General features: G+C 39.7%; 1 protein-coding gene across 2 annotated transcripts in view; it reads left to right on the top strand.

The window, feature by feature from the left end:
- USP6NL (USP6 N-terminal like) overlaps positions 1-27231 on the top strand; it is a 114390-nt gene that overhangs the window by 16436 nt on the left and 70723 nt on the right. Inside the window, exon 1 of one of the 2 annotated variants that reach the window (XM_036401065.2) lies at positions 6299-6962. The exons of the other annotated variant lie outside the window; for it this stretch is intronic. Within the exon in view, the coding sequence (XP_036256958.1) occupies positions 6890-6962 (73 nt within the window). The 5' untranslated portion in view covers positions 6299-6889. Of the gene's footprint in view, positions 1-6298; positions 6963-27231 lie in introns of those variants that run through there. 2 annotated transcript variants of the gene reach the window in all.

The raw sequence follows: 27231 nt of genomic DNA, 5'->3' as shown, positions 1-27231 counted from the left end.
GTGCATTCACTGAGATGAGCTCTTGTACTACCATCCTCTTTCTTCCTCCTGTTTAAAAACAACTCAGCAAACATGATTTTATCAGTCATTTAACATGGACTGCTTAGAGACAACCTTTTTTTGGGGGGTGGGGAGTGGTGGTAGAATTCCATTTGCTTTGTTGTTGCTTTCTTGACCATTTCTTGAGCCTTATAAAGTGACCATTTGACCTTTGAAGGGCATGGTGTGAGTGTGAAGAGAAAGAAATTTAATTAATTTGATGATTCACAATAACAATCTGTGGTTCTGTTTGTACTCATCTTCATAATGGTTTGTAGCTTGCTTAACACAATCCTAATCACATAGACCCAAAAGACATGAGTACTTCTGTATCTAAGGAATTCTGCACTGCAGCCTGAGCTCTTCCTTTTGCCAGGTGTTTATGGATTAAATATCTAAGAGCTTTTGGAACTCTTTGAGCTGTTTCTAAATGGTGCAGTTTGGGTGCACTTGTATGTCTAAACCTACAGTTCTACAGAAAATATAGGAGCAAAGAAGAAGCAGTACCCTTTGGTCATGGAGGTGACAGGTATAAAACACATTTATGGGGAAGAAAAAATAAATTGTACATCTATAAATGCTTTTATCCTTTCTGTAATTTTTTTTTTTTTGAAGAATGCATCAAGACGTACATGAGCACAAACTTGTGATACTGATCTCCATGAGTGTCTGGTGTCTGTTATCAGGGAGATAAAAGTGATTTCACAGGCAGTTCCCTTGGCTCTTGTGGCTCTCTGGGACACTCACTGTCTGTCCTGTAATGGTCTAGAGCCACGTGCACAATGTGTTGTAGCAAGAGCTGGGGGGTGAAAACTGTGCAAGAAGGGTGACAGTGAGAGCCCTGAGCAGGGATGGGATTGTGCAATGTGTAATTTTCCTTCACTGTGTGCCCTAAGCTCTGCTGAATGTGGCCCTGTGTTTTTCTGTCTTCTCTTTTTTCCCGGTTACAGCATTTGTTTTTCTGTTTTGGGTTTATAGGGTTTTTTCCTGGAACAGGTAGAATTACTTTCATTGACCATTTATTGAGGTTTTCCATAATTTGAATTTAATGAACAGCTTTCTTGTATGTTTAAAGTGTAAAGAAAAACAGACTTTAAAAATAGCCTTCTCTTGAAATTACTTCTTCTCCAGCCTTTAGATGAAGCCACTTTCCCTTCTTTATTAGATGCCTTCTAAATAAGGCTCCTAGGTCTGCAGCCATAGTTTCATGCTTTAAAATTGGTAGCAAACCTGCTAGAAATGAAGAAAAAAATATTCCTAAATGATGCAAATTCTGTTGGATTAAGCAGTTACTGACTCTGAAGGACCATTGAGATGACTGTGAGGATGTTTATTTATTTTTCTGGATGCTTTGCAAAATGCATAGCCAAAAGCAGTAATTTTTGAAAAATGATCTCCTGTATAATAAATGGAGTTGTCACTGGTGCAAACATTTTTACAATTTCACATAGGAATTCTTGATAGCATTAGGTTTTCTTCTTTTTGCTTCTTTCATGCTTCAAAGAATGATCTGTAGAAAATAATGAAGATTAAGAATTTAAAGTTTCAGAGATTTATGGGGACAGTTAGTTATTGATTTGGAACTCTAGAATTCTTGTCCAACTATGATAGATTATTGAAAACTTAGTAAAAGCTGTAGGCTTCAGTTCAGAGATTGGAAAATTAATTCAAAATTTTAGTGAGAAACAATAGCTAACCTACTTCATAGCAGCTGTAGTAATAATTTTTATTATGATATATTGCCTGTCTTAGAGCTCAATGCCTAATTTTTTTGAGATAATAATTTGAAGACAGGAAATGAGAGGAGTATCATAAAACAAAATGTTTCTGGGGATAGTGGGGATAGTTAAGGTGTATGCCTTAGCTGCTGGATAGACTTTATCTGAATTCATTGTTTTTGAAAGGAATTACCAGGTTTTCTTTTTTTTGTGAAGGGACTATGCAAATGTTCTTATAATATACTCTACCTTTTATTTGATATTTAAAGAATCTTTTCCCTGTTGCTTGACTTGTATTTCCTTAATCCTTTAATCTATTCTTGAAAGCTTTTATCCTGCATATGAGAGAGTGGTTCCTGATGGGAAAATCATTTTCTGAGCTTCTTTGCTAAGATGGGAGGGATGGTGAAGCAGTTGAAGCAGTTGTGCCATGTGTGGTTCCTGAAACTGCAGCTTTGAAAGCAAACATTCCAATGGGTCATTTAGAACAGGTGCTCTCGCTTTCGATGGCGCTGGAGTTTTTACAGCCCCTGTTCCAGACAGCCCTGCTGGGACAGCCCTGCTGCCTGTAGGGTGCTGAAACCTTCTGGGTGTTCCAGCCTAGAGAGGAGGGTCCAAAGAGCAAATGCACCCTTGTAAATCCTCTTCTGCTGCCCCTAAGGTCAGACTTTGCTCCATTGCAGAACTAACGTCACCAGAAGTGCTTGGTGTATTTATTTGCTTTCTACAAGACTTAATGCTTGATCCTGCTGTCAGTGACAGACCTGCCCTGGGCTAGGACCTCCCTGGCATTTTGTTATGGGATCTCCATTCTCTGGGGTGTCAGGCCTGGAAGGTTGGCATTTTAACCATGTGTGCAGTCTAGCAGGTAGGGAAAAGGACACAATTCTGGCTGTGGGGAACACAGGGGAGGATGATGAAGTCAGATCTGCACAGGTTTCTGCAGAGATGTTGGGAGTAACCAATATGCAGAATATCTGAATTCTGGACAGTTCAGGTTGATAAGAGATGGAAAAAGAACAGTGACAGTAACTTTGCATCTCAACTCTAATGTGTGCAGGGCTGTTGTTCCAATGAATGAAAGCCCTTGAGCCACTGCAGTGGGTTGGGTTTTTCTCTGTTAGTAGCTTGTACATCTTTCTGTAAGCGAGGACACAACAAGCAGGCACTTTTTGGGTGGCTGCAATGCTGCCTGGGAAAACCCCAAGGGTTCTTGATGGTTTTTTAATAGCCTAGACAGAATGCTGTGAATATATAAACATTACAGATTAGAATAAGAGAGTGAAAGAGAAAATATTAAGTCTTCCTCAGACTGAAATTCTGATCTTCCCCACCCCCTGTCAAGTACCTTTGACAAATACCCACTGAGCCATCCTTCTGCAGCATCATTTGTGCTGTAAATGTGTTACCTCCTGGCAATATGCTTCATGAGAAAGAGCTGCTTCCAAAGATCAGTTAATTATAATTATGTTAACGGAAGCATTTTATTCTGAATATGATAGCTGACTAAGCCGGATGCAGGTCATTTTTTTATTGTGCTTGGGAGAGATCAAGGACTGTACACATTGATCCATAAAATCCCATCCTGGTTAACTCTCCCTTCCAATACCGATGTATTTTGTCATGTTGTTAACTTATGCATGATTTTTGTATTCCCTGCAATTTTGAAGTCAAGGAAGAAAAGCAAAATCCAAGAACATCATCAAGCACATATTGCTTAGCAAGCTCTCTGTTAAAGAGGAAAAATGCTTGGCAGAGATCAGTGGTCTGTGCACTGAATATGTAGCACTACATTTTTCTCAAACAGAATCTACTGAATTTTTACACTAAATTTATGACATTTTTCTTGTGGTTCACCTTGTGTATCTGTGTCTGAATTGCTGTGAACTTCCATCTGGTGTATCCTTGCCCACGGTGGGTGTTTTATCAGGATGTGTGGTCTGAGAGGTGGCAGTTGTAGTGACAGATTGTATGGAAGTATCAGTTAGTTCAGTATCAGTCAAAGATAAGAGTGAACTATAACCAAGTTGTGACTCACAAGTAACAGATGAAATCATACAATTTAGTGTGGTTTATTTCTACAAGTCTTTTTGGTATTGCCTCTATATTAAAGCAGGTTTAGTGTTGCTGTCTTGGTGTATAAATTGATTTGAGGAAACACAAATACCAGCCACCAAGCTTACTGCGTAATTCTTCAAAGTTTCAGTGATTTTTGAAATTTCTTATTTATCATGCCTGCTTCAGACTTGCACCATTTTCTTTACATTGCATATGGAATGTTGTTTACATTTCCTAAATTATTTTAAGGCTTTCTGAGTCTTTTCAGATTTTTTTCTACATGCCAATTGTCACAATAAAGAAGAGAGGGAAACTGCTGTGCATTCCAACTTTGGAAACTGTTTCACATTGAGGAAGGCAGGTGTGATGTGAAAATGACTTGCAGTCCTGTAGTTCTTGTGTGTCTCTTTAAAAGGGAGGACAAGGACCTGTACCAGCAAGGTAAGGGACAGTTTGGAAGAAAAAGGAATTACTTCCTTTTTGCAGTTGGGAATAGGTACTGAAGTGCTTAATTTCTTCCTTTTAAAATAATTTCTCACAAAAGTAGGTACAAGTCATGCCTTCTTAGCTCTTTCTTCCTCTGCTCTCCCTTCCCAACTGTTAATCTTTGTCCATCCACCATCCTCTCCTTGTTCCAGCACTTGAGAATGTTGTTGTAGCAATGAGATAATCAAATTCATTTGAAAATCAACTGTAGGATCTGCAACGTGTATTCTTGCTTTTGGAAGGCCAAGTGGTTGTTATTACTGAATATTTTATTTAACCTTTATCTCTTTTTTTCTTCCTTTCTCCTCCTATCCATAATATGTTAATATAAGGATCATCAAAAGTTTAGTAGTTCTGTACTAGTTGTGTTTTGTGCACCAGGAACTTAGAAATCAGTTTTTTAGAGAAAATTTGCAATGTAATATAGTTGCAAATAATGATATTCCTTTGGTTTTATATCTTTGACTTGAAGATAAGTTGTTTGATTACCCAACTAAATAAAGAACAAACACCTCATGGTAAGGTAACTGTGGAAAAAAATTCTTCCAATAGCAGTTTTGAGCACTGGATTATTAAATAACAGACCTCCATGTAAACCTTACTGCACAACCCTGCATTTTATATCTAACTTAAATGTTCTGAAATTATACTCATTCTAGAGGGGTCTGCTTGTAGTGATCTTCTCCAAACCTCTCTAGGTATAAAGTCATTGGTCTTAAACCTGGAATTGAACTTCAGGTCTAGGAGTTAGAAATTATTCTTAAGGTAGAAAAGTTGAGGATTGTGGCTGTAACATTTTGAAGAATGTTTCTTCAAGCTTCTCTTGGGTGGACACTTGAATGCTTGCAGAGTGGGAGAAGAAATCGGACAGCCTGGCAGGGAGAAGGATTTTACTTGTCTTTGTTTTAACTAACCAAATAGGATAGAACTTTGGGTTGCTCTTCCTTCTGGCAGAGATTAATGGGCAGGCTGTGAATGAGACTGACATAACAGACATAGTTTGTTGTTCCTGTGCTCTCTGTGATTCAAGAGACTGACATGGACAAGGATAAATATGCCAGTAAATCTTAAAATCTGAAATGCTTGTGATGAGCAGCTGGAAATGGAAGAATGGAAAGAGATGACCTCTTCTCCTCCCCATCTAACACTTAAGCAATGGGAACAGAAGGTCTAAAGGCCAGAGAATGTGTCCTGTGGTTTGTTTTCATGTTATGATTTTCAGAACATGTAACTGGCTTCCTAAATTGATCTCTGTGTGTGCAAGGCCTCGCAGTGCTGCGTAGGAATTCAGTTTTCTGAAGTGTTCACAGAGCCTCTTCAGGCCTGACAGTTATTTAAAGTGATCGCATAAAACACGATTCTTCAGGATTTTTTTTTTTTGGGTTTGCTCTGCAGAGGCTTTGACAAAAGGCACTTCTGAAGGGCCTTTGTACATTTTCCAAATGTCATTAAAAATGTTGTGGGGCACATACAGCAATCGATCTGCATGAAATTACCTGACAGAAGTAATGACAATACCTTTGCTGAAATGTTGGCAATGGAGAGAGATGGGGAGACTGACATGGTATCAGAATCCGATTTTATTGTGGGATACAAATGCTTATATAATATTTCAGGGAGACTAGTAATGTGTGCTGCAATGATTAGGTTAAAAATCACATGCACAAACTTATGCATATAACAACAGCTCTTGCTTGCAGAGTTTAATGAGATTTTTCTTTTTCCGGTAAACCCGTTTGATTTAATCTTCTTGCAATCTAGGTCTAATTTTCAAAGTTCTGTTTGTTTTTGCCAAGGCATCCTGTTATCAAATCTCTTTTGTTAACCAGGTCCAAAGTCCATCATCTGTCTTGTGCCCCCCAATATTCCAACACTGAAATAGTTCTCTGGGCCTCTGGTGGTGGGTGAGAGAATGGCTGACATCCTCCCAGGATTTCCAGCGTGCCTCCCGGTGTGTGAGAATTCCTGTCACGTACGAGGGTGTCAGAGGTTTCTGTTCGAGGGGGGAGAAGAGGAGCCCACTGAATGTCTTTAGCAGGAGCTTGCTTGTGCCTGATGGAGTTTTTGCAGGCTGGGTTTAATTTTAGTTCTGTTGGTGGGTCTGATGCTGGTTCTGCACTGCACCGGAGTCTTTCTTTAAGCATTACGTGAAATTTCATGAACTGAGACTGACTTGAAAAGAGGACGCAGCCGCACTTGTTCCTTACTGAGCCTAGGGGAGCACGCTGCATCTGTCAGCACTCCTTTCAAGGGGTTTTTTTTTTCTTTAGCTACTTTGTGAAGGTTTCCTTTAAACTTTATTTAGAGAAATCAGTATGTGCTCTCTGCAGTAAACAATTCTAAAATGTTCTGTAGAAATACATTCAGGACTGGTTGCAGTTTTTTGTCTCCTTGTGCTGAAGTCACTCTAAATCCATCACCCCAGCCTGTAGAGTCGTCAGGCAGAAATGTTGCTGGGAAGGTAGATGAGTTCTTCCTGCTGCAGTTTTGCTTGAGCATACTGAAGAGAGCCATGTAATAAGATGTAGTAATGAAACCTGTTGGAATTTTAGAGGAGCACCTCGTTCCTTTGATCTTGCTAAGGAGCAATGATTCAGGTGCTACAGATTGTAAAGGATCTGGTGTCGCCAGCAAGACGGAGAACAGATGCTGCCAGGAAAGGTAAGAGCAGCTCTGGGATATGCTCAGGGTTCTCAGTAACTTGCTATGAATCAGAAATATTTTGGGAGTTTGTTTGTAGTTAAATAGCATACTTGATACTTAAAAATGCTCTTTGTTGTGGCATGTACAGCTGCCATAATTTGCCTTGGAACTATATTAAGCCTAATTATTATCATTTTTGCAACTGCTGCTTTCCCAAAGAGAATCCCAGTGACGTTTATGATACTGAAAATTGAGTTTGTCAGCATCTGTAACTGTTACTGTTGTACTAAAGATTTTCCTTTTTTTTTTTTTTTTTATGGTAAAAACATTTTTGTTGTCAGGAAGCTCAGGATGTGAAAGTAGCAGTCGTATTTTGTGTAATCCCATCGATATAGTTTTTAGAATCTTAATGCTCTAAATAAGAATAAGAGCAAAACCAGGCTTCTTTAGTGCTTATGGAAATGAGAGACTGGAAGTACAGAGCTGCACTTCTGGCTAGGTTTTACAGTTAGATTATTTCTAGATTACAACTAACTTCAAAATCCAAAATGCCTCTTGCAAGTGTATGAAAAACTACTTGAAATAACCAATGATTGTTTGAATTCAATTGATGTTAAATGCTGTTCTTGTTTACTTCAGTGTGTTGAACATTTGTTTTTTCTTTGCTAAAGTAGTGGCATCTTTTGTGGTATCTGTCAGACATCTAATAAGAAACTGATTAAACACTTCTTTTGTCTTTTACATCTTAATTATTTCCAACTGCTAAATATTTGGTTTGTAGAGGAACTAAATAATTTGTAGGGATAACTTAAAAATTTCATTCTTACTAGAATTAATTTGCTAGGACTGGTTTATTTTATATTGAATAGGTTGTGAATAATTTAGGATTTACAGCATCTGCCTGTTACTGTGTCATTTTTCTGTTCTGCCCTTAAGTGTAATGTGTGCTGTAGGCAAGTATCTCTATTTCAAACCAAATGACATCAGGCTGCTCTAACTGTAACAAGTCAGGTAATGAAACACCTCTGTAAGTAAACAGAAGGAGTGAAGGTAGAGCTGGGCTCAGCTGTTACCCTCTTATTCTGAAAGAAAAAAAGGTAAGCTGCCTAATGATTTCCTTAGGTTTTGCAGTGATTGGTTGAACATCCCCCCAAGAGTTGTGTAGTTTCATCCCAGTGAATTACTTGGCTTCAGCACTGTTCATGTTTGATTTGTGCTGTTTCCAGAGAAGGACGAAGGGACAGAAGCTCTACTTGTCTGTTCTGCACGTACCTCACTAGGCAGGATTTTTATAGAACTTCTGGAAGAACTGCTTAGAAAGATTTAACACCAAAAGCCATAAAAATACTGATTTATAAGGACACACTCAATGGAATTGAAAGGGAAAGCTTTGCAAAACACAAGGAAATGCTCTTTCTCAGTTCTAAAACTTCCAGGTTTTTTTTTTCTGTTTGTTTTACTCCCTTAGTGAAAGACATTAATTTTGGTCATTGTTTGGGTGGTACTAACTGAGCTAATTAGGTGTTAGCTCCTACAGAAGCTGATGATGCATTTTGATGAGCAATATTAAGATCTTAATATTAAAAAACATTCAAAAACATTTACACAAGATGTAAAATGCTGACAGGTTTTGGTGATCAATACAGTAATTTGAGTAGACATTAGGTTTTGTTCTTCACAGTGTGCAACATTAAGCATCTGGTGTACATGAAGGGCTGTATTCTGCAGAAATGACTCATTCTCAGTATTGTTCTCAGTAAATGGAAAAATGGACTTGTAAAGAAAGAGTTGCTAGGAAGCCTCCTGTGAATGTGAGGTGAATCAATTGAGACGTGGGGGATGATGTGTGAAGTGTTTACCAAAATGCTTTCAAATTGGTGTTACTAAACTGTAAAGATTGTAAATCCCACTCCTCAGGTCCATCCTCTCTTTCCTTTTAAAAAGTGTTTTTATTAGAATATAATTTCTTGGGAGGTAAATGTTACAAAGGAGCACAGTGTGTTAATTGCATATTTCATATGTGGTATCAAGTTAAAAACTTCTTTAGGACTGAAGTTCATAACCAAGTAACTGTTTTTATAAATAGTACATAAAGTTGGAGGAGGGAAAGGATTCCTCTGCCTTCCAATTTTCCCAAGATGTATTTTCAGACTGAGGCTTAGAAGCACAGTTAATAGCCAAGAGTGTCTTTTTGCATCCATCATTCAACATCAGAAGCTTGTTACAAGGTCTGCAGTAAGCACAGCTACTGTGGAGATGAAAATTCAATCCCTGCAGAAGAAATTCCTGCAGAATGCCATTTTAAAAACCTTATTACTAATGCTTCATGAGTTGAAATGTGGATTAATGGGGTAGCTGAAGAGCCTGACAGAGTTGTGGAGTCTAATTTTGGTTTTTTATGGATCAGTCTATTTTCATTGTGGCCGTGACCTATGCCACAGGTTAAATTAAATTTAATTTTTTGTATCATAAGAGGTTGATAAATAGGTGGTTTACAGGACTAAATCCCACAAAGAGTCAGGCAGTGTGAGCATGAGTGTCCATCTTCTCTCCCAGTGCAAGACCTGTGGTTCTGGTTTTGTCTCCAGTCTTTGGCTGCTGAGGCTGACATCAGAACATCCTTCAGTGGGCCTGTGTGTTTTCCTTAGTGAATGCACAAAGTGAGCTAAACAGTTGGTTTTGATTTATAATGTCTCACATTTCCATACTTTTTTAAATCTTGTGCTGTTTAAAAATTGAATTACTCAATATTTTTAGGGGAAAAAAAGTCCTATAATTGTTTTCCATAGTCTTGCAATTGCAGTGAGGCTGAGTGTGTAGAGTTTGTTGTTTGGTTTTTATGGTTTTAGTTTTTGGGAAACTCCAGACCCTTACCATGTTCAGATAATATCAGATTTGTTAGAGGAAAAAATTGCCACTGGTCATTTATTGTCAGAGGTGTAACACTTTACATGCCCTGTAAATCTGAAGGTGAACATGAAGTTGTAAAGAAATTTAAGAGGTTGCCATTATTTTATTTATGAAATCGAAAGTCTGCTTTGAACAAAATGATAAGTCATGGCAGTATAAAATTCTCTTGACAAGTGTTCTGATTTGAAGCCAAACCTTTTATGAGATCTGAAACCTTTCTGAATTTAACAAATAGTTCAAATGTTATTTGTCCTAGAGAAATCCATGTAGAGTATAAATCTACTAATTATTGTCTTCTTTTCCATCACTAAAATCTTGGTTGAAATCCAGGTTGTATAAAATTACTGAAGAAATACTCATGTTTACTTCTTTGCTCCCTTCCTCCTCTTACAGATGGCTACAGCAGAACTTAATTGGCAACATCACCTTGATGTTAGGATATAAAAAGAGACCTTGTATTAAAACACTTCTAGCAGATGGGAAAACTGAATTGAAATCACAGAATTAAAAAGGGATGCAATATTTCAGTGTGAGACAGAGAAACTTGAGAGAAAAGTTCAGTTTAATACTATTTTTTTTTAAGAATGCAAGAGGAGGCATATGTTTGGTCACTGCACTGTTGGGCCTATGGGATATGTAAATGTTGGGCCAGCCAAGGATAACTGGGTTTAAATTTTCCAGCAATGAATTGGGAAGTTACTGCCTGGATTCAGTGCAGACAGTGCTGTGCTGGTACCTTGTATTTCACTCTTAGACTTGACAAGAAATAAGCAGTGTTTGTTTGGTTTGTTTCTCTGGGCATGGACTAAGTTGATTAGTTGCAAGATGGAGAAAATAAAATCAAGGTCCCACATCAAGTAGTCATGGTGTTTACCTTTGGTGATAATAGAGGAAAAGTGTGCTCAAATCAAATGCATTCCATTGAGGCATCTACTAAAATATGAGAAACTTTCTTCAATCCCTTGATTTTTCTGTTTCTTGTAGCATCTTTGCAAGGAAGGCTGAGAGTTTTGCCTCTTATGGGAAGTTCCAGGGTTACCTGAATTTCTTATTCTATTTTTTCATTTAATACTGTTATAATCCATGTTGAGTATTTGAACTGATAAATGCTGAAGTAGAAGTAAAGGTTTCTCTAGTCTCACATACCTATCCTTGAATAGTTAATAAAAATTAATGAGCTCTTTAGTGAGCTGCAAGCAGGGAGTTAATTTTTTTTTTTTTTGGTCATTAAAATATGAAATTCTGTCCACAGGAGCCAAGATAATTTATTGTAGTTTGCAGCTCATCATTACAGGTACACAGCTTCAATTCACAATTTACTGTGGCAAAGTTTCTAGCAGTGTGACAGAATTTAACTGCATTTCAACAGTTCTGCCATTATTTGTGCTGAAGTTTCAGCTGTGGCTTCACAAATAATTAATGCTGGCAGAAATGACTCCTCCTGCTTTGCCTCTGCTGCTCACTTGGCCTTTCCATCCCAGTTCAGATCCCCACAGTGCTTCACCTGTGTGTGTGTGTGTGTGTGTGTGCCCATGCAGTGGTTTGGAGAGGGACACTGAGCTTCTCATTCTTGTTGAGCTGCTGTGACCTTGATCAGTTTAACTCATCCACCTGCTAATGCAACTAATCCACTGCTGCTGCAGTTCCAAGGAGGAGCCAGCAGTGGGATGTGAGAGAATCCATGGGGACAGCTTTCCTTCAGTGGTGCCACTGGCTGAGGCTGATGGGAAATGCTGGTGGGATTTCCTTCTGCTGGAGTGAGAGGAATTCACCTCAGGATGATACAGACACAAGCAAGTAATAACACAGTTGGGTCACTGCACAGCTGGACACACAATGTGTATCCAGAGTGTTTTTAGCTAATATACTCTCCTTCTGTGGCTGGCATTTGCTATGTCTCACCTTTAATAATAGTAACTTTCATGGGCTACACATACATCATGGCTTTTCTACTGAATTTCTTATCCTGAAATTTTATTGCCTTTTTACTTTGTTTGAATTTTTATTCTTCTTCTTTGTTTGATGCCAGCTGCAGTGATTAAGAAAGGTCCTGGTGCTGCTTCACCATATGTAGCTGTTAATGGCTTACTTTAGTGTCTGTGTATTTGGTTATTAGGTAGGTAGCATCATTAAACAGAGTCTGTAGATGTTGTATCTTGGGAATTGGTCTGTGGCATAACAAAATTAGCACAGACAGCTAGAATTCATTTAGCTGTGGAGGAACTACAGAGAAAAGAAGCACTCACTACTTGTTCTGTCCTTCTGCAGTAATGTTAGTTACCTGAAATGAGCTAATTTACAAGCAGGTAAGCCCAGCAAAGGCAGCTCATCCCCAGCTTCCTACTGTGATTTGTTATTCTAGTATGTCTTGGGGTTATTTTTGGGAAGGTGTGACCCTAAACCTATGAACTGTCAACTGTAATATTCTCAATAATCCTGAAATACAATTTTAGGGTTCTTATTTGTAGCATGTGGTAAATGTGGGAGCTTAACATAAAATATTCCTATACAAGTAGGCTTGAACAAGAAAGAAGAGTAGGGAATGGTGCTGTAGTGTAATAGGGAAGAGCACAAATAGGGTTTGCAGTGATGTTTTTGCTAGATGGGACAGAAAATCAGTTCTGTGTGCATCAGCACAGCTGTTTTGGCATCACTGAAGCTGATCTGACTTGCTGTGTGTGAGGATCTGCAAACCCTGTCCCGATCTCACTGCAGCAGGAGGCACCTGGCAGCTTGGTGAAAAGACCAACTGAAAACAAGGTGGATTTGTTGGGTTCCTTGAAAAAAGAGGACAACTAATGATCCATTCAAGTTTTTGATTAACATTTGGGAAGATTAAAGAGTAACATGGTTTTGAGCTCGAGCTGGTGGGATGGGTGTATTTGGCTTTCTGGTTTCAGTGATGCTCCAGCTGACACAGAGATTCTGCATTGCCTGAGGCATTTGTCCACTGTGTTTGCAGTAGAGCCAAGATCTCAAGCCTGGATCTCTGAACATGGCCAAAAGCTGTTTGTATCCTGTGCCTTGCTTCTCTATTGGCTCTTGTGCTTCTATCAGTGTGGGAATTTTACAACTAAGACATTTTAGTTGTGGTTTGGAGACTTTGAGAAAAGGCTGGGAAGCTCTGCCTGAAGGACCTAGAAAAACAAGCCTTATCCTCAGTCTTGCATTTTCATAGCTCAGGTGAACATATTTTTCTGATCTTGATTTTGGTGGGATGGCAGTTGTGCTGATGCTGTTTTCAAGCATGCAGAACTTTTTTCTTCGTGCTGACTGTCAAAGGGTAATGCTGAAGTTATTTTATATGAGCAAGTGTATTTCTTTCCTTGAAGAAATACTTGTGCTCTTGTGATGTGCACACTTCAAGCAATGAGGGATCATCTAATTTGTTTTAATGTGTTCTTAAGTTTTCAGTATTTTATCCTCATACTTATAGAATTTGCAATTCAGTGTTAAATATGAATGTTGATGTCCATCTTTTTCAATTGAGAGGCTGGTACAGAATTTATTTGAAAAGCTTGAAAAGGTGACAGTTTTTCTGTTAAATTGCAGTGGATACGATCAAGCAGTGGTGCAGAGATAAATGCTAATATGTTTGCTTGTTTGTTTTCAATAATTTAAAATGTGGTGAGTATTCCAAAGTGACAGGGTCCCAGGACATTTTCTACAACAGGTAATTATAGCAGTTGGGTGGCTTAGCCAGTGCTTTTCACAACTTCCCTGGACATCTTATCTGGCTTCTTCAAAGTATTTTTGTCCTGTTGAACTTCTAGATCTTTTGGTGCAACTTGTAAGGAAAACATCCAGACCTGTCCAATCAGCTATCAAAGCAATTTTTAATTATTTTTTTTTTAGTTAATCCTGTCTAACAGCAAATAAAAATACTGTTTTTTCCAGTGGATTAGCTTACACTGTTTCGTCCTACTGGTTGCAAATCCAAGCAGTTTCTTTTAAAGGAAATTATCTGTCAGCATTAGTATTAAACTATTCATAAAAATGTTAATTTGAACTGAATTTCCAGATCAAACAGAAAATGTAATTAATGTCAGTTAATTAAATTCTTGGTGGAAATGAGAAAATAAGTACACAGATGCCCAAGACTGCTGTTGTCTCCTTGCTAATAAAGCAGCTAACGAAGCATTTTTAGCAGTACCTGGAGGGGGCAGGTCCTTGCTGAAAATCATTTCCTCAAGGAACAGATTCTGCTCCCTTCTGCTTCATGTCCCAGGTGATGTAGGTTTTTCCCCCTAATGTTATTTTCTGTAGCATTATTACATGTCATCACAAACAAATAAAAGGAAATAGATGTGCAGGCCCTTGATTACACACTCTTCTCTCCAGGAGGAGAGCACGAGCCCGTGTCAGGTGTCATGGTCCCTTAACTCTGCACCCCAAATCAGGTTATAAATCTTGGGACCTGCCACAAGGGCTCCATGTGTACACGTGGGCTTTGGTGTAAGATGAGTCTGGGCTGGCTGGCCACAGCAGCCATGAGCAGATTCTGGCCACGTGGAGAAGCTCATGGATATTCAGCTTGTGGACTTTGGATACTCTTGTTTGCCTGATCCCACTGCTGGGTTGAAGGTGTTCTCTGCTGCCACTGGGAACAGCTCAGGTGCACGCTGCTCATGGACTGGTGGTCAGAACAATAACTCTGCACGACAGGATTGACCTGTTCCTTTAGTCTCAGGGTGTTGTGAAGACCTCAGGGGTTTTGTAGCTTTTAAGCCAGGTATCACCCTGATTCACTCAGTTGAAACTGTACATCCTTGGGGAGTGAAAGTTAGGTGCTGCAGTTGATATTTTTCCCTCCCTTCCCACTGTGTGTGTGCTAGTTGCTTTTGTTGTTTGTTTGGTGTGTTGGTTTTTCTTTGTTTAATAGTAATTTTTTGTCTGGCACTGTTGTGCTTTCTGAACAGTATCACAATCTGGATGCTCCACTCCTAGGGCACATGAGCCACAGGACTGTTATAGTCTAATGCAGGTATTAATGACAAGTAAGTGTAATGCTAGGAAAAACAGACTCCTTATTTCCCTGTGGTTTAATTCATCATTGGAAAATAGGTTTCTATTAAAGGATCTAAAAAATCAAATGTCTTTTTCTTAGCATTCATGTTATAGTGGTGTAAGTGATGGCTGCACCTTCCTTCCTTGCAGGCCTTAGTTATATCTGAACATGGAGTGGACAAATGTAACCTTTCTGCCTGGTATTTTTTAAAAAGAAAATAGCAAAATCCTGTAAATTTTGTGGGCAAATCAGATCGCACAAAACTTTCTGATTTATTGACTGGAAAATATTTTTATTCCCTGAAAGCTGAAGGGCAAATTGGTTGTTTTTTCTTTTCCTTGTTTTTAGATGAGATGTTTTTCTTTTGAGATGTTACTTAATATACCAAGCAAGATTAATATGTAACATTTGGAGAGGAACATGAGTGTGAACAGGCAAGTTTCACCGTATTGCTCTGTGCTAATCTTCCCCCCCAGATATTTTGACTACAGGCACTCTTCAAACCCTTTTTTGTCTCTGCTTAGTCAGAAGTATCTTACAGAGGTTAAGGCTGAGTTTCAGGCTTCCTTTTGAGAAATAAATCCTTCAAAGTTTTAATTAATAATTTTGGTTTACTGATTCCTGTCCCAGTTAGAATGGAAGTGAAGCTTTTGTTGCTAAACCTCGTTTCTGAGTGGGAAATAGCAGGAGTCTGAAGGACATGGGTATAATGCAGTTCACAGGTCTCAACTGGAATGTGAGAAGTTCCCTTGATCTGAAACTTCCTCTTGCTGATAGAAAAGGAAATTCTCTTTGTGCTAATGAAGGGACTTTGGTAACTTGAATATGCTGTGATCTCTCCTAGAGAAATATTTTCTGTTTCATTTAAAGTCACATTGTTTGGATTGGTGGAACAATTCCTCATCACTTTGAAGTGTTGGGTGTTCCTGGGATGTTTCCAGGGCTCCCCAGTGTGCAATCTACTGCTGATTTCAGGTGTTGCACTTTGCTGTGTGATGTATAAATGGCTGCACCATTGCTCTGTGTCCTAATTTTTCTCCTTCTATAAAGAAAAAACCTGACTAATCCTTTCCTTTTTCTGATGCCAGCTGTACATTGAAAAGACTTTTAAAATGTTTTGAAAAATTTCCCCATCTATGCTGCAGCTGCATCAAGTCTTGAAGCCACCATGTCACATCAGTGAGTAAAAGAAAATGTTGTGTTCACAGACTGTAGTGTGGATCACACATTGCACAAATCAAAGATATGTTTTTGTCAATTCTGTGCCGTGAATTAGTACTCTGGCTAGGATTTGAAAAACGTGGGATGAATGCTAGTCTGGAGCTTGCCAAATCTATAGATGAAAAAGAAAATAAGCTACACAGACTCCAATTCCCACTACTATTTAGTTTATAGGCATTGGAATGACCTTCTAATCTGTGCAGTGATAATTGCCTGTTTTACATAATGTGTAAAGCTTTGCAGAGGAGTATTTGTAGTGATGGAACATGTATTAAAAATCATTGTCTGGCAACTAATAAGAATGTAAAGCCATTCTATAAATAGTGCTGATAAGTTCTAAAAGGAGGAATGAGCAAATATACTTAGGCAAATCAAAAGACAGCTGTGCTGGGCCTGGGCTGGGCATTTAACATAACAGTGGCTCATGAACTGTGTCCATGCTGGCAGAGATGGACAGAGGAAGGCTGGGAGTTCAACATTCCTCTATTTCAGCAGTTTTTTCCAGGCTAGATCAAACCTTGGGTAGAACATAACTTGGAGGTAGGAGTGCATCTCCCAGATAGTTGAACCTGGAAGGAATCCAGCTGTGCATTCTTCCAAGTCTCTTCCCAGCACAAAGTGGAGAGCAGTAAATAGAGATGATCTGGAGCTTTGCTCCAAAGCGCTCTTCCAATTTAGACTAAAATGTTATTTATAGAATTGTGTGGAACATCAGTAGTCTTTTATCTCAGATTTGTGATCTTGGCATTGGAACGAATAGCCTAATGAGGTTTTTCTTGGAAATAAATGGAATTTCTGGTAGGCTTGATATTCAGGGGCAGAGGGGGATCGAGGGATTATGCACTAAAGCATTGAAGACTGACATTTATAACTTGGGTTTTTATATATTCTGCATTTTGAGATTAAGTGTTAACTTAGTGGCAGAGTTTCTGTACTGGGCTTACATGGCAAGGTTTTGGTAGCTGGGGCTGCATAGGTGGCCAGTGTGAGAAGAGGCCAGGGTCTGCCCCTGGGCTGGACACAGCCAGACACAGATTGCTCCACAACAGGCCCATCTTGGGCCAAAGCTGAGCTCACCAGTGAAGCTGGTGACACCTCTGAGATAAGATAGTTCAGAAATGTGCAGCAGTTGTGAGAGAGGAGAGAGATAAAAGTATAGTGGGAATTAACTCTCAGACCCTAAAGCCAGTGAAGGAACAGGAGAAGGTGTTTAAGCACCAGAGCAGAGAGTCACTGGCGGCTCTGGAGAAGACCATGGTGAGGCAGCTGAGCTCCTGCAGCCCATGGAGGTCCATGGAGGGAGCAGAGATCCACCTGCAGCCCCTGGAGAGGCCATGCTGAAGCAGGATCCTGGCAGAAACTGTGGCCCTGGAAGAGCAGCCCATATCAGGAACAGGTTTTCTGGTAGGGGCAGCAGCTGGTGGGAAAGGCCCCTGCTGGAACAGTTTGTGAAGGACTGTATCCCTTTGGAGGGACCCCGTGCTGGAGCATGGGAAGAGTGTCAGGATTAAGGAGCAGCAAAACCCAAGTGTTATGGGCTGACCTGTACTATTTTTAATTGCTAGTAAGTTAGATTTCCCAAGCCAAGTAGGTTTTTCTCATGAGTGTAATTGGTGAGTGGCCTCCCTGTTTATCTTGATCCATGAGCTTTTTCTTCTTTTCCTCTCCCCCAGTTAAGTAGGAGGAGTGAGAGCAGGTCAGTGGGCACTGGGCAGCCAGCCAAGGGTCAACCCACTACAGCAATGCTGAGGATGTGCACAACCTTAAACTTTGCAGCTCTGTTCCTGTGAGTCCTCCCCAGTCCATGTTCCCTGGAGCTGCCAGTGATGGCAGCATGAGCAAATTCAGCAGCTGGGCTTTTCTGTCACTGCACTCACATGATTCTGTTTACCAGCTCTGCCCAGAGCAGTAACTTCCAGCAGAGCAGGAGACAAAGAGCAGTGATGTGGTCAACAAGCAAACAAGCACTGGGTGTCTGAATGATGTCCTCCTGTCTTTTCCTTTCTGCTCTCTTAATGTACTCCTAGGTCAAATCTCTCAGTGTTAAAAAAAAGAAAAAAAAGAAAAAAAAAGAAATGAATAAGCTTTGTAACATTTCCAGCTGCTGGTGTGTAGTAACTTGTTTTGAAACAGTATTAACTGGTATGCCAGTTTTGGAGCAATTTTGGCTGGTAAGTGTTAGAAATTCTGAAGTCATTGCTACCATTAGGAAATGTCAACAAATTATCTCTTGTATCCTAACTCTGATATAATTTCATGATATGAGGAGTTTGCAGAAGAGGTAATCAAAGGCTAATGAGAATGCACTTGAATGTGAGGTGATTGCAGGTGGACAAGGGGACACAAAATTTATTTGACATATCTGAATCATTCCTGCTGCTATTGAATTGCTATTTAATAGTTTGGTCTGGGCTTTGTTTATTTGACTAAGCTACCTTGGAAATTTCTGATTCCTTTTTCATTTAAACCAACTTTTCTGTGGTATTTTTTATTTTTTTCCTCTCAAACCTATTTTTACCTGCCCTTTATCTGTCATGCAGCTTTCATCAGTTGAGTTCATAGATTTCTGATTAGTGGAAAAATGTTTGTTTCCAATTAAAAACTAAAATAAAACCAACGTAGCGTGTCTTATTTGGGAATAATTTATTTTAATACAAAGACATTAAAAATGGCTCTAACATGAAAACTATTGCAGCTCTTTTATAATTTTAAATTTTTTTTTTTTCTTCCACAGTTAAAAAAAACCCTGCAGATGAGCTTGTTTCCCAAGCATTCTTTTTCATTCTGAGCCAAATGTGAAAAGTCCTTCAATTAAAATTTGGCTAAATCCTACAGTCCCATGTGAAAGGCTGTAAATATTTGGTGCTCTATTTATATGAGCTAAGAAGCTTGAACTTAAAATGCTGATGGCTGAATGATGTATCAGGGAACTGTTGATATTGGACCAGTAAGGACATACCAGTTTCACTGAGGAATAGTTACCTCTGAGGTGTAAGATTAGGAAATTTGCCCTGCTTGTCCTGAAGTGGCCACAAAGCAGATGTATCTGATGGTCACATCATTACAGTGGCTTATAAATATGGCAGTTCCCTGTGTCATATCCTTATAGCTTTAAAACTTGGAGTTACCTAAAAGGTGGCTATAAAGTTTTTAAAAAGAAACTAATTTATACCTTGTTTGTATTATTTTTGTGCTGGTGAGTCTTGGTTGTGTGCTGGAGAAAACTTTGCTTTTCAAAGTTACTGTTCATGGACCCTTCACACTAACTTGTGCCATAGCCTGATCTTCTCCATTTTTTTTCCTATTTTTTCTTCATCCATTTAAGGATGTGCAGTTGTTTTGCATCCATATTTTGCCTCTATGGCAAAAACTCTTAACACAGAGTTTTCCCTTAGGCTTTTGATTTTTTTACTCTTTTTTTTCTTTCATTTCAGCTTTGCTTGTGTAAGCACAGAGCTACCAAATAGTGCTGATGTAATATACAGGTGTGAAGGAGGAAAACAGGTGCAAAGTGGTGGGAAGATTGGTACTCAGATTTGATGCAATGTTGTAATCTCATACCCCTTACTGATGATGGCTTCTGCATGCTTTAGCTTGACAGCTACTTCTATTCTAGCAGTTTGGTACATCATGCTCTTAAAATATCATGGCTTAGCTAAAACATCACACTTCCTCCTCCCCCTGCTTTCTGTATCCTCTTATTGTTTGCATTTATTCTGTCATTAGGTGTGACTTGTGAATTCTCACCCCCTGCTTCTCAAGTCTCAGAAGGTGTTACATCACCAGAAGCAGTGCCACAGGGCACTGCCTCACTGTGGGCTGTGTCAGGGTGAAGGTTGCACTGTCCAAGCTGAGCAGCAGTGCTTGGGCTGCACTTCCATCAGCCCTGGAGCTCTGGGTGCTGCAGCCTTCACTGCATCCACAGCATCAGAATACATCTGTACCTCTCAAACAGGGAGAGAGCCTCTCATTGCATTCCCACCAAAGGTTTTTTTAATTAGTAAAGCCAGAGCTGAGTTTCAAATCCATGTATTTGTTTTGTGCCTTTGCTTAAAACCCTGTTTATCTGAGAAAAAGTGACTGAGTCTTTGTTGGAGCTGGTGATTCAGTGAAACACCATCTGGGCTCAGTAGCACCTGAAGAATAATGGCTGTTTGTGATACTGTTTTAATTGTGAGAGAACCTCCCCAGGGTGTGCTGCTGACTCATTTTTCAGAGAAACCTGTCATCAGTGTGTCTGAGGTGGCCTGACTGTTGCCCTGGGATTGAGCAGCCTTTTGTACCTCAGGTACAATGTACTCTCTGATGCTTTTGTTTTTCTACATTTATAGCACATGATATCACAATAATGTGAACCACTGGTTCCTGTTGTCAGTGCTTAGGTTTTGTGTGCTCTTCCAAAACAGTGGGTGGTGGCAAATAGAGTAAGTGTGAGTAATTTTATAGTGTTTAATAGTTACACCCCTGGATTTTTCTCTGCCAAGGAATAAAGTGAGCTAGAGAAGGAGAAAGTGTAGAAATTCTGCTCATTATTTAAGCAGAGTAAGGTTTATACTGATGACTAAAGCACCCTAAAAGCTGTTTTGTCTTTAGTGTGGCTTATAGTAAAACAAATTGCTGTTGAAAATGATATTTCTTCATTTCCCCCAGCCTTAAGAGAGATTGAGTTGTTTGTAAATTCTTTCAAGAACTTGCTGTCACAACAAGAAGTTTGTTGGTAAATTGAACGGTTTCAGAAAACTCTAAAAACAGGAGAAATATTTGGTAGTTTTCATTCACTTTCAGACTTGTGTGATAGATGACAACTGTACATCTGCTGAAGAGGGAAGAGTTGATGAAAGGCTGTTGGATTTTCATCCAGTTTGAAGCCCTTGGAGTGATAGTTCCTAATCCTTCCAAAATGTTGTAACTGAAGGAACATTCATTAAGTTCATCCTCTTTGTTTCCCATCCTTTGCTAGACCTTTCAGGAATATGTGTACAGAGATGGTTTTGGTTTGCTGCATTACAGTTCCTTGCTTCAAGAACAGGCTTTGGCTTTGGTTGTAGTAACATCAGAAATGCAAAGCTGACATTTTAACATGTATTGAAGAAATGTTTTCAGTTGTAAGAGGGGACCACAATTCATAACCAAAATAAATTTTTTCCTTGCAAGTAATTTTGGGTTTAACTTCACTGCTGAAAACTTCACTGATGAATTTGCAGAATTTCCATGTGAGGTCAGTAGATTTCAAAATGAGTGTTGCCCCTCCCTCATGGGAAGGTTTCTTGCCTGACTACTCTGTCTACCTTTCCAAGTCAAAAAAAAGTATTTAAAGACCATATAGCCTCATGTAGAGCTTTGACCTCTAAAGTTTTTTTTCTCTGCAGCTCAGGTTTTAGAGCTCAAAGCTGTTGTCTTGTGGAGGTTGGTTGTTTGGTTCATGCCTGGGTAACCAGTCAGCCCTGTTGCTCCTGGTCCATCTGAGCTGCACAAATGAGAACTTGAACCCTCCCCAAAGTGCTGAATATCTTAATTGTATGTCTAGAGGCACAGCAGACAGTGGGTGGATGTGTGTTTAAATCCCAGCTGGTGCTGTTCCTCCTTCTCTCTGGTGGAGAGAGCAGCTCATGTCTGCCCTAGGGGAGGCTCTGCAGTGGGTCTGCTTTTCCCAGGGAACAGGATCCTGTTTGCCAGGTGCAGCTCCACAGGCTCTACCAAGTTGTGGCTCTTCCTGTGGATTTTGATTCTGTGGGGGATGTGAAATTCACATGGGTTGAGAGGGATCTATTGGGAATGAAATAGGTTATATGGGCTGGACTGGAATCCATGAAAGGCTTTATTTGTTTATTATCCTAGAGCTAATGCTGGTAAATTGGAATAGGGATTTCCAAAGTACTGCATCAGTGTTTGTATTAGATGATGTAGACTTTCTCAGTTCAGTGAGTTTAAAACTGCCTTCTTAAAATTTCAGGTAATTTTCTGGTGAGATATGAGAATCTGTGACAAACAGATTTTTCTGGGTTATGGGTGGATTTCTTTGGTTTGGCTTTTTTCTTTAACACAGTGTAGTGGTTTTAAAGCAGATCATCATTAGTAGGTTCAGTGCATTATTGACTTCAGCATAAACAAATGGATTTTTTTCTTGATGGCTGTGTATAAGGCTTAAACTAGAATTAACATCATGTTTGTTTTGCAGTAGGAACTTGTTAAGGTGTTCACAGCATGTGTTTGTAGTTCATTTTGTGTCAGTACTGTAATAAAAGTACTGATTTTAGGAGAAGTAGCATTGAAAGCTTCATGGTGGGTTTCTCTTACTGAAGTACCTCGGTGGTTATCTTGTTCTGAGCCAATAAAAAGAAAGTGTTACTGATATGCCTGCCTGTTAATGCACTGATTATTGAAGTTATTGTTTCTGTGCAACAGCAGTATAAATTAGTAATTATCATCTTGCATCAACACTGGATATTTGTAAAATATTTTCAGAATATCCAAAGAATGAGCCAAATGCTGCCTCTTGCTGTGATCTCTTACTTGAAAGAGATTTATAACCTCTTTGGAAAATTCTGTTCTGACTCTGTACTGTCCTTTAAAATCAAAGATTCAAACAAATGTCTTCATTTTCATTTTGTGGTCTTTTCCTACTACAGCTTTGTGCCTGACTCTCAGTGGTGCTGACATTACAGTGTTGTCTGTAATTAACTGGAGTCAAAGGTTTGGGAAAAAGACCAAGACCTTTTTTTGGCACACTCTCCTAAGTTTTAGGGATACACTACATCTAAAATCTGTACATTACATCTAAAATTTGGTGCTTCCTCTAGCAAAATAATAAAGGTGATGGATCTAATGTAGGCAGAAGGTTTTTCTTACTGGTACAGTGTTCTGTAGATACACAACCAGCAAGTTTGTGATCTTTTTTCTTCCCCCTTTCTCCCTACCTTTGGGTTGTTTTATCCAAACTCTGAAGTTGTTCTATATTGACAAAGGTTTTAACTGATGCAAACTAGGTGGAGGCAAACAAATTCATACTGGTATTGCTGATTAGCGGTATGAATGCAACCTGATTGTGGTTTGGGGGTATGGCACTGGGATTTATTGCAGCTGCTCTGCTGGGGGCTGGGACCAGGCACACAGGACAGCCTTGGGGGCCCTAATTCCTGTTTTGCATGGGAAATGCCATGGCTGTTTACTTTGTTTTGTTTACCAGTCCTCAGCCAGTGAAACTGAAAACAACAGAACCTTCTTGTCTACCATTAACTTCCTTTTCTCATGGCAAAGATGAAGAAACTTCCCCTGTTTCTGCTGCCATTTGACAAACTTGTTAACCTTTCAGCTGGTTGTCTCTTACTCCTCCAGCCTTTCCTATAACCACTTTATAAACATAAAAAATATGGATCTACTGCTGCCTGACACTTAAAATGATTTCAGATGTTCAGAGGGGATTTCAGCATTTCTTTCCCTCTCTTAAATGTCATTTTAATTTTTAAGTTAATGACAGATACTGTAAGCAGCCAGTTATTCAGCTCCATGCTGTGTAGACATGACTGATACAAGAGGGCAGGTATCTAAATTTGCCTTGATGTCTTCCTGTGGACTTACTCAAGCTTATCACAGAGCTACCAAGAAAAGGTTTAGTGTCATAAGAGCTTCTTGGTGCCATTCAGACTTTTCAGAGATTCCCTTAGACGATCCTATTTGTACTTAAGGTATTATTACTGCAGTTAAAATGTTTATCTGCTCTAAGATGAATAGCTCAGAGACAGAGTAATTGAAGAAAGCTGTTCAGCAACGGTGAACTGAGCTCTAGCATGTAACTCTGTATTTTTATTTTTTGTGAAATGCCTAAAGTATGTTAGGATTATATTGAAAGTTGAACAGAAGGGCCTTGCAGCTCCTCTCACTGTTACTGTGCTTTGTGGTGGTTCCTTCAGTGTATCCCAATGGTAGATGGAGGGATGCCTGAGATCCACACTGTGTGGTGTGGATCACAGCAGTCTGTCTAGCAGCCTCTGATAACTGGTGTAACTTGTGTAACATGCTCTTGCTGGATGTCTTGGTTTGAAAAGACAGGTGTTTGTTAAGGCAGGCAGGAGGCTTCCTTGACATGGAAAATGACAGAATTAGAATATGACCTGGCACTCTGTGGGTCAGGGTGGTGGCACAGTGCCATTCCATGGTGGCTCAGCCCTCCTGCAGTGACAGCTGTGGTTCTGTTGGAGCAGGGGTCCTGCAGAAGGGTGGAGTTTTCCTCTGAAGGTCCAGTGATGGTGTAGAGGTGGACCTGGTCTTCCTCTGGGAATCCAGTGGAGAAGAAAGCTGCTCCCCTGGGAATGCAATGGAAAAAGGCTGCTTCCCTGTTCCAAATGTCAGATTGTATCCAGGTAGGAATGCTTGGCTCCTCCCCCTGGGCAGAGCATCTCCCAGTGGGATGATGGAATTTTATCAGCCATGCAGGGACGCTCAATGGCCCATGGACAGCAGATGTCTCCCCAGAGGGAGGATAGGATGTGGAAGAGATAAAGAAAACTGCCCAACTAACAGAAGATAACTGCCCCCCCTCTAACAGATTGCAAATAGAATACTCACATCTTACAACCCAGGACACTGGAATAAAGCGAGAAATAGTTTTTCATCCTGCCACAACTTTCACAAGATTTAAGATTTTATTTTCCTGTTGTATATTGGGCTGAAATTGATTTTAAAACTTGAAAATGAATGCCAAGGCTTCCCCATGCTGTATCCACACAGGCAGAGCAGCAGCTCAGCCCCTGGGAGGCTCAAGTTGAGGTGTGAGCAGGGGCTGCAGGGAGGTTCTCTCACACTTTTGGGCAAGGACTCGTCCCTGTGTGTTTCACATTGTCTCTTCCAGGAGAAGGCAGAAAAGTCAAAGGCTGGTAGGACGTGAGCAGCTGGGGAGCAAAATCTGGTGATTTCAGGAGCTGCTCATCTGTTGCTTGTTTGTGAACACTTCCTTTCCCAAAGTTTCATGTGGGGCCAGCAAGGTTTGGGCAGTGCCTGAGCTGAGCAGCAGCTCAGTGCCAGCCCTGGGCAGGTCTGGGGAGCTGCTGCTGCTGCTGCTGCATCCCCATGAGGCTGTTCAGGTTCTACTCCTGCCACCTTCAGTCAGAGCTGGTGTTTTTCTGAGCTGGCTTGGGGCTCTTTAGTCTTGCTAAGTGGCAGAATAGCATGTATTACAAAAACAAACCCTCCTTTTCTTCCTGTTGTAATCAGTTAAATCGGCTGTGTAATTAAATGATGAGCTGGACTGTGGGTATGTCTGTGTTCACAGCTCATCCGTGTAGAACAATTCTCTTTATTTGAGCCAGTATAAAATGATACCAATATCAATGAAATTTTGTAACTAGAAACCTGTAGCTTCTCTAGCCCTAGAGAAGAAATAAACCAGCTTCCTCAAAAATTAAGAACTGCCCTCTTTTAAAAAACTTCATCCAGAGTCTGTATGAGTCTTGGTGATGTTTTAAACTGGGAATAGACTTCACATCATTAACACTGAATTTTAAAATATAATTATTGTTTGCTTCATTAATTTTGACTAATGCAGAGAGAAAAATGATTAATCAGGAGACTTAACATAATTAGTGCAGTGTGGCAACTGACTACTTAAATATAAGTCTGTTAACGTGGGAAGCATAGCTCTTGTTATGAAATGTTCTACTTTGTGTCAGAATTGAAAATATTAGAACCATTTTACTCTTTAAATTGATGTGGCAAATCTTAGTGCTGTGAAAACATTCATATTCTACCACTAATTATGATGTTCAAAACAGGAAATCTGAAATGATGTTGTAAATAATGTCAGCATTTTGGAGAAATTTTTAATGTTATTTTGATTTATGTTGCTGGAAAAAAAAATCTTATATGTCATCCTGATATATGGCATTGGGAAAGCAAAGAAGAAATTTATTGCAGAGAACTGCTATGTTCAGCCTTGCTGAAAGATGGTTTTGCTTGTGTGTTTAGTAGCCTGTCTTGGTTAAAAGAAGTATGAGCAGTGTCAGTGTACAGAAGGGATACTTTAGTTCTCAAAAGCCTCTGGGAACTGCAGGTATAATATACTTTAAAAGTACAAGGAATTAAAAAAAAAGGCATTTTCAACTAAATTTGCTTATAAAATCAAACCAGTACCTGAAAAGCCACTGGTGTAAAAGGATGCCTTGACTTATATTAGGTTGAGGGTAAAATTCCTGAAATATTTCTGCTTTTCATCTGTCAATACTGCTTCTGAGGTCAAGTGTCTGATCTTCCCATAAATGCAGCAGATGATTTGCAGCATATTTTATTAAGACATAATTGTAAAGGCTAGGGCTAGTGCTGGGAAAGGTCATGAATTTCAGGAGGAGTGTGGGAGTAATACTCATGAGCTGTAGATGAAACAGATTTTATGTTACAGTGGGATCAGTTCTAGCCACAGCAGGAGTTCTAAGAAATGTAATCTTTTCATGGAAGACCATAAAGTGATTTGCAGTAGTAGAAAACCTCCAGTGTTTTTCCATGAAGGCTGTGTCTCTGTTGTTCCATGGCTGCTGGGTTGGAACATGTGTCACACTCTGGGCTCTCTGTGTCCCCTGGACCTGCAGATCTGCCCCCATGGCCACTGCAGCAGCTGCTGGGAGGGCTGAGCTCAGCAGGGTTTGCATCTCCTGACAGACAAACGTGTGGGTGAGTGACCTCTTCTGTGTGGCCACAATGCTGCTCTGTCATGGCACTGAGGAAAGAGAAAAATGGTGATGAAAAGGCCAGATACCAACTACACCCTTGGGAAGAGAAGAACAAAGGATGACTTAAGCTTAGACATAAGACATGAGTTAGTTGTGGCACAAGTCAGACCAGTCTTTGCATATTGGCAAGCCCCAAATTATACCCAGCCTGAGTTTTTACATTGAAGTTTATTAAGAGCTGACATAAATGTTTCAGGTTGTGTTGACAGAGGTTTGGGCAGGAGGGTGGTTTGTGCATTGCTTTTGTCCTCTTTTTCTTTCAAGAAAGGAGCATTGTTCAAAATTGGGTTTACTCTTTTCAGTATAGCTTGTTGAAAATTGGCAATTATGGTTTCTTCTGGCTTTGCAACTGATTATGTTAACCTTCAGCAAATTAATTATCTTCTGGCTCATGACTGCACACAACACTTTGTGAAATGGAATTACAGTA

This window comes from Molothrus ater, chromosome 5, assembly GCF_012460135.2.
Source record: "Molothrus ater isolate BHLD 08-10-18 breed brown headed cowbird chromosome 5, BPBGC_Mater_1.1, whole genome shotgun sequence".
Taxonomy (NCBI): domain Eukaryota; kingdom Metazoa; phylum Chordata; class Aves; order Passeriformes; family Icteridae; genus Molothrus; species Molothrus ater.
The sequence above is the reverse complement of the archived record's forward strand: the minus strand, read 5'-3'. Positions and strand labels throughout refer to the sequence as shown.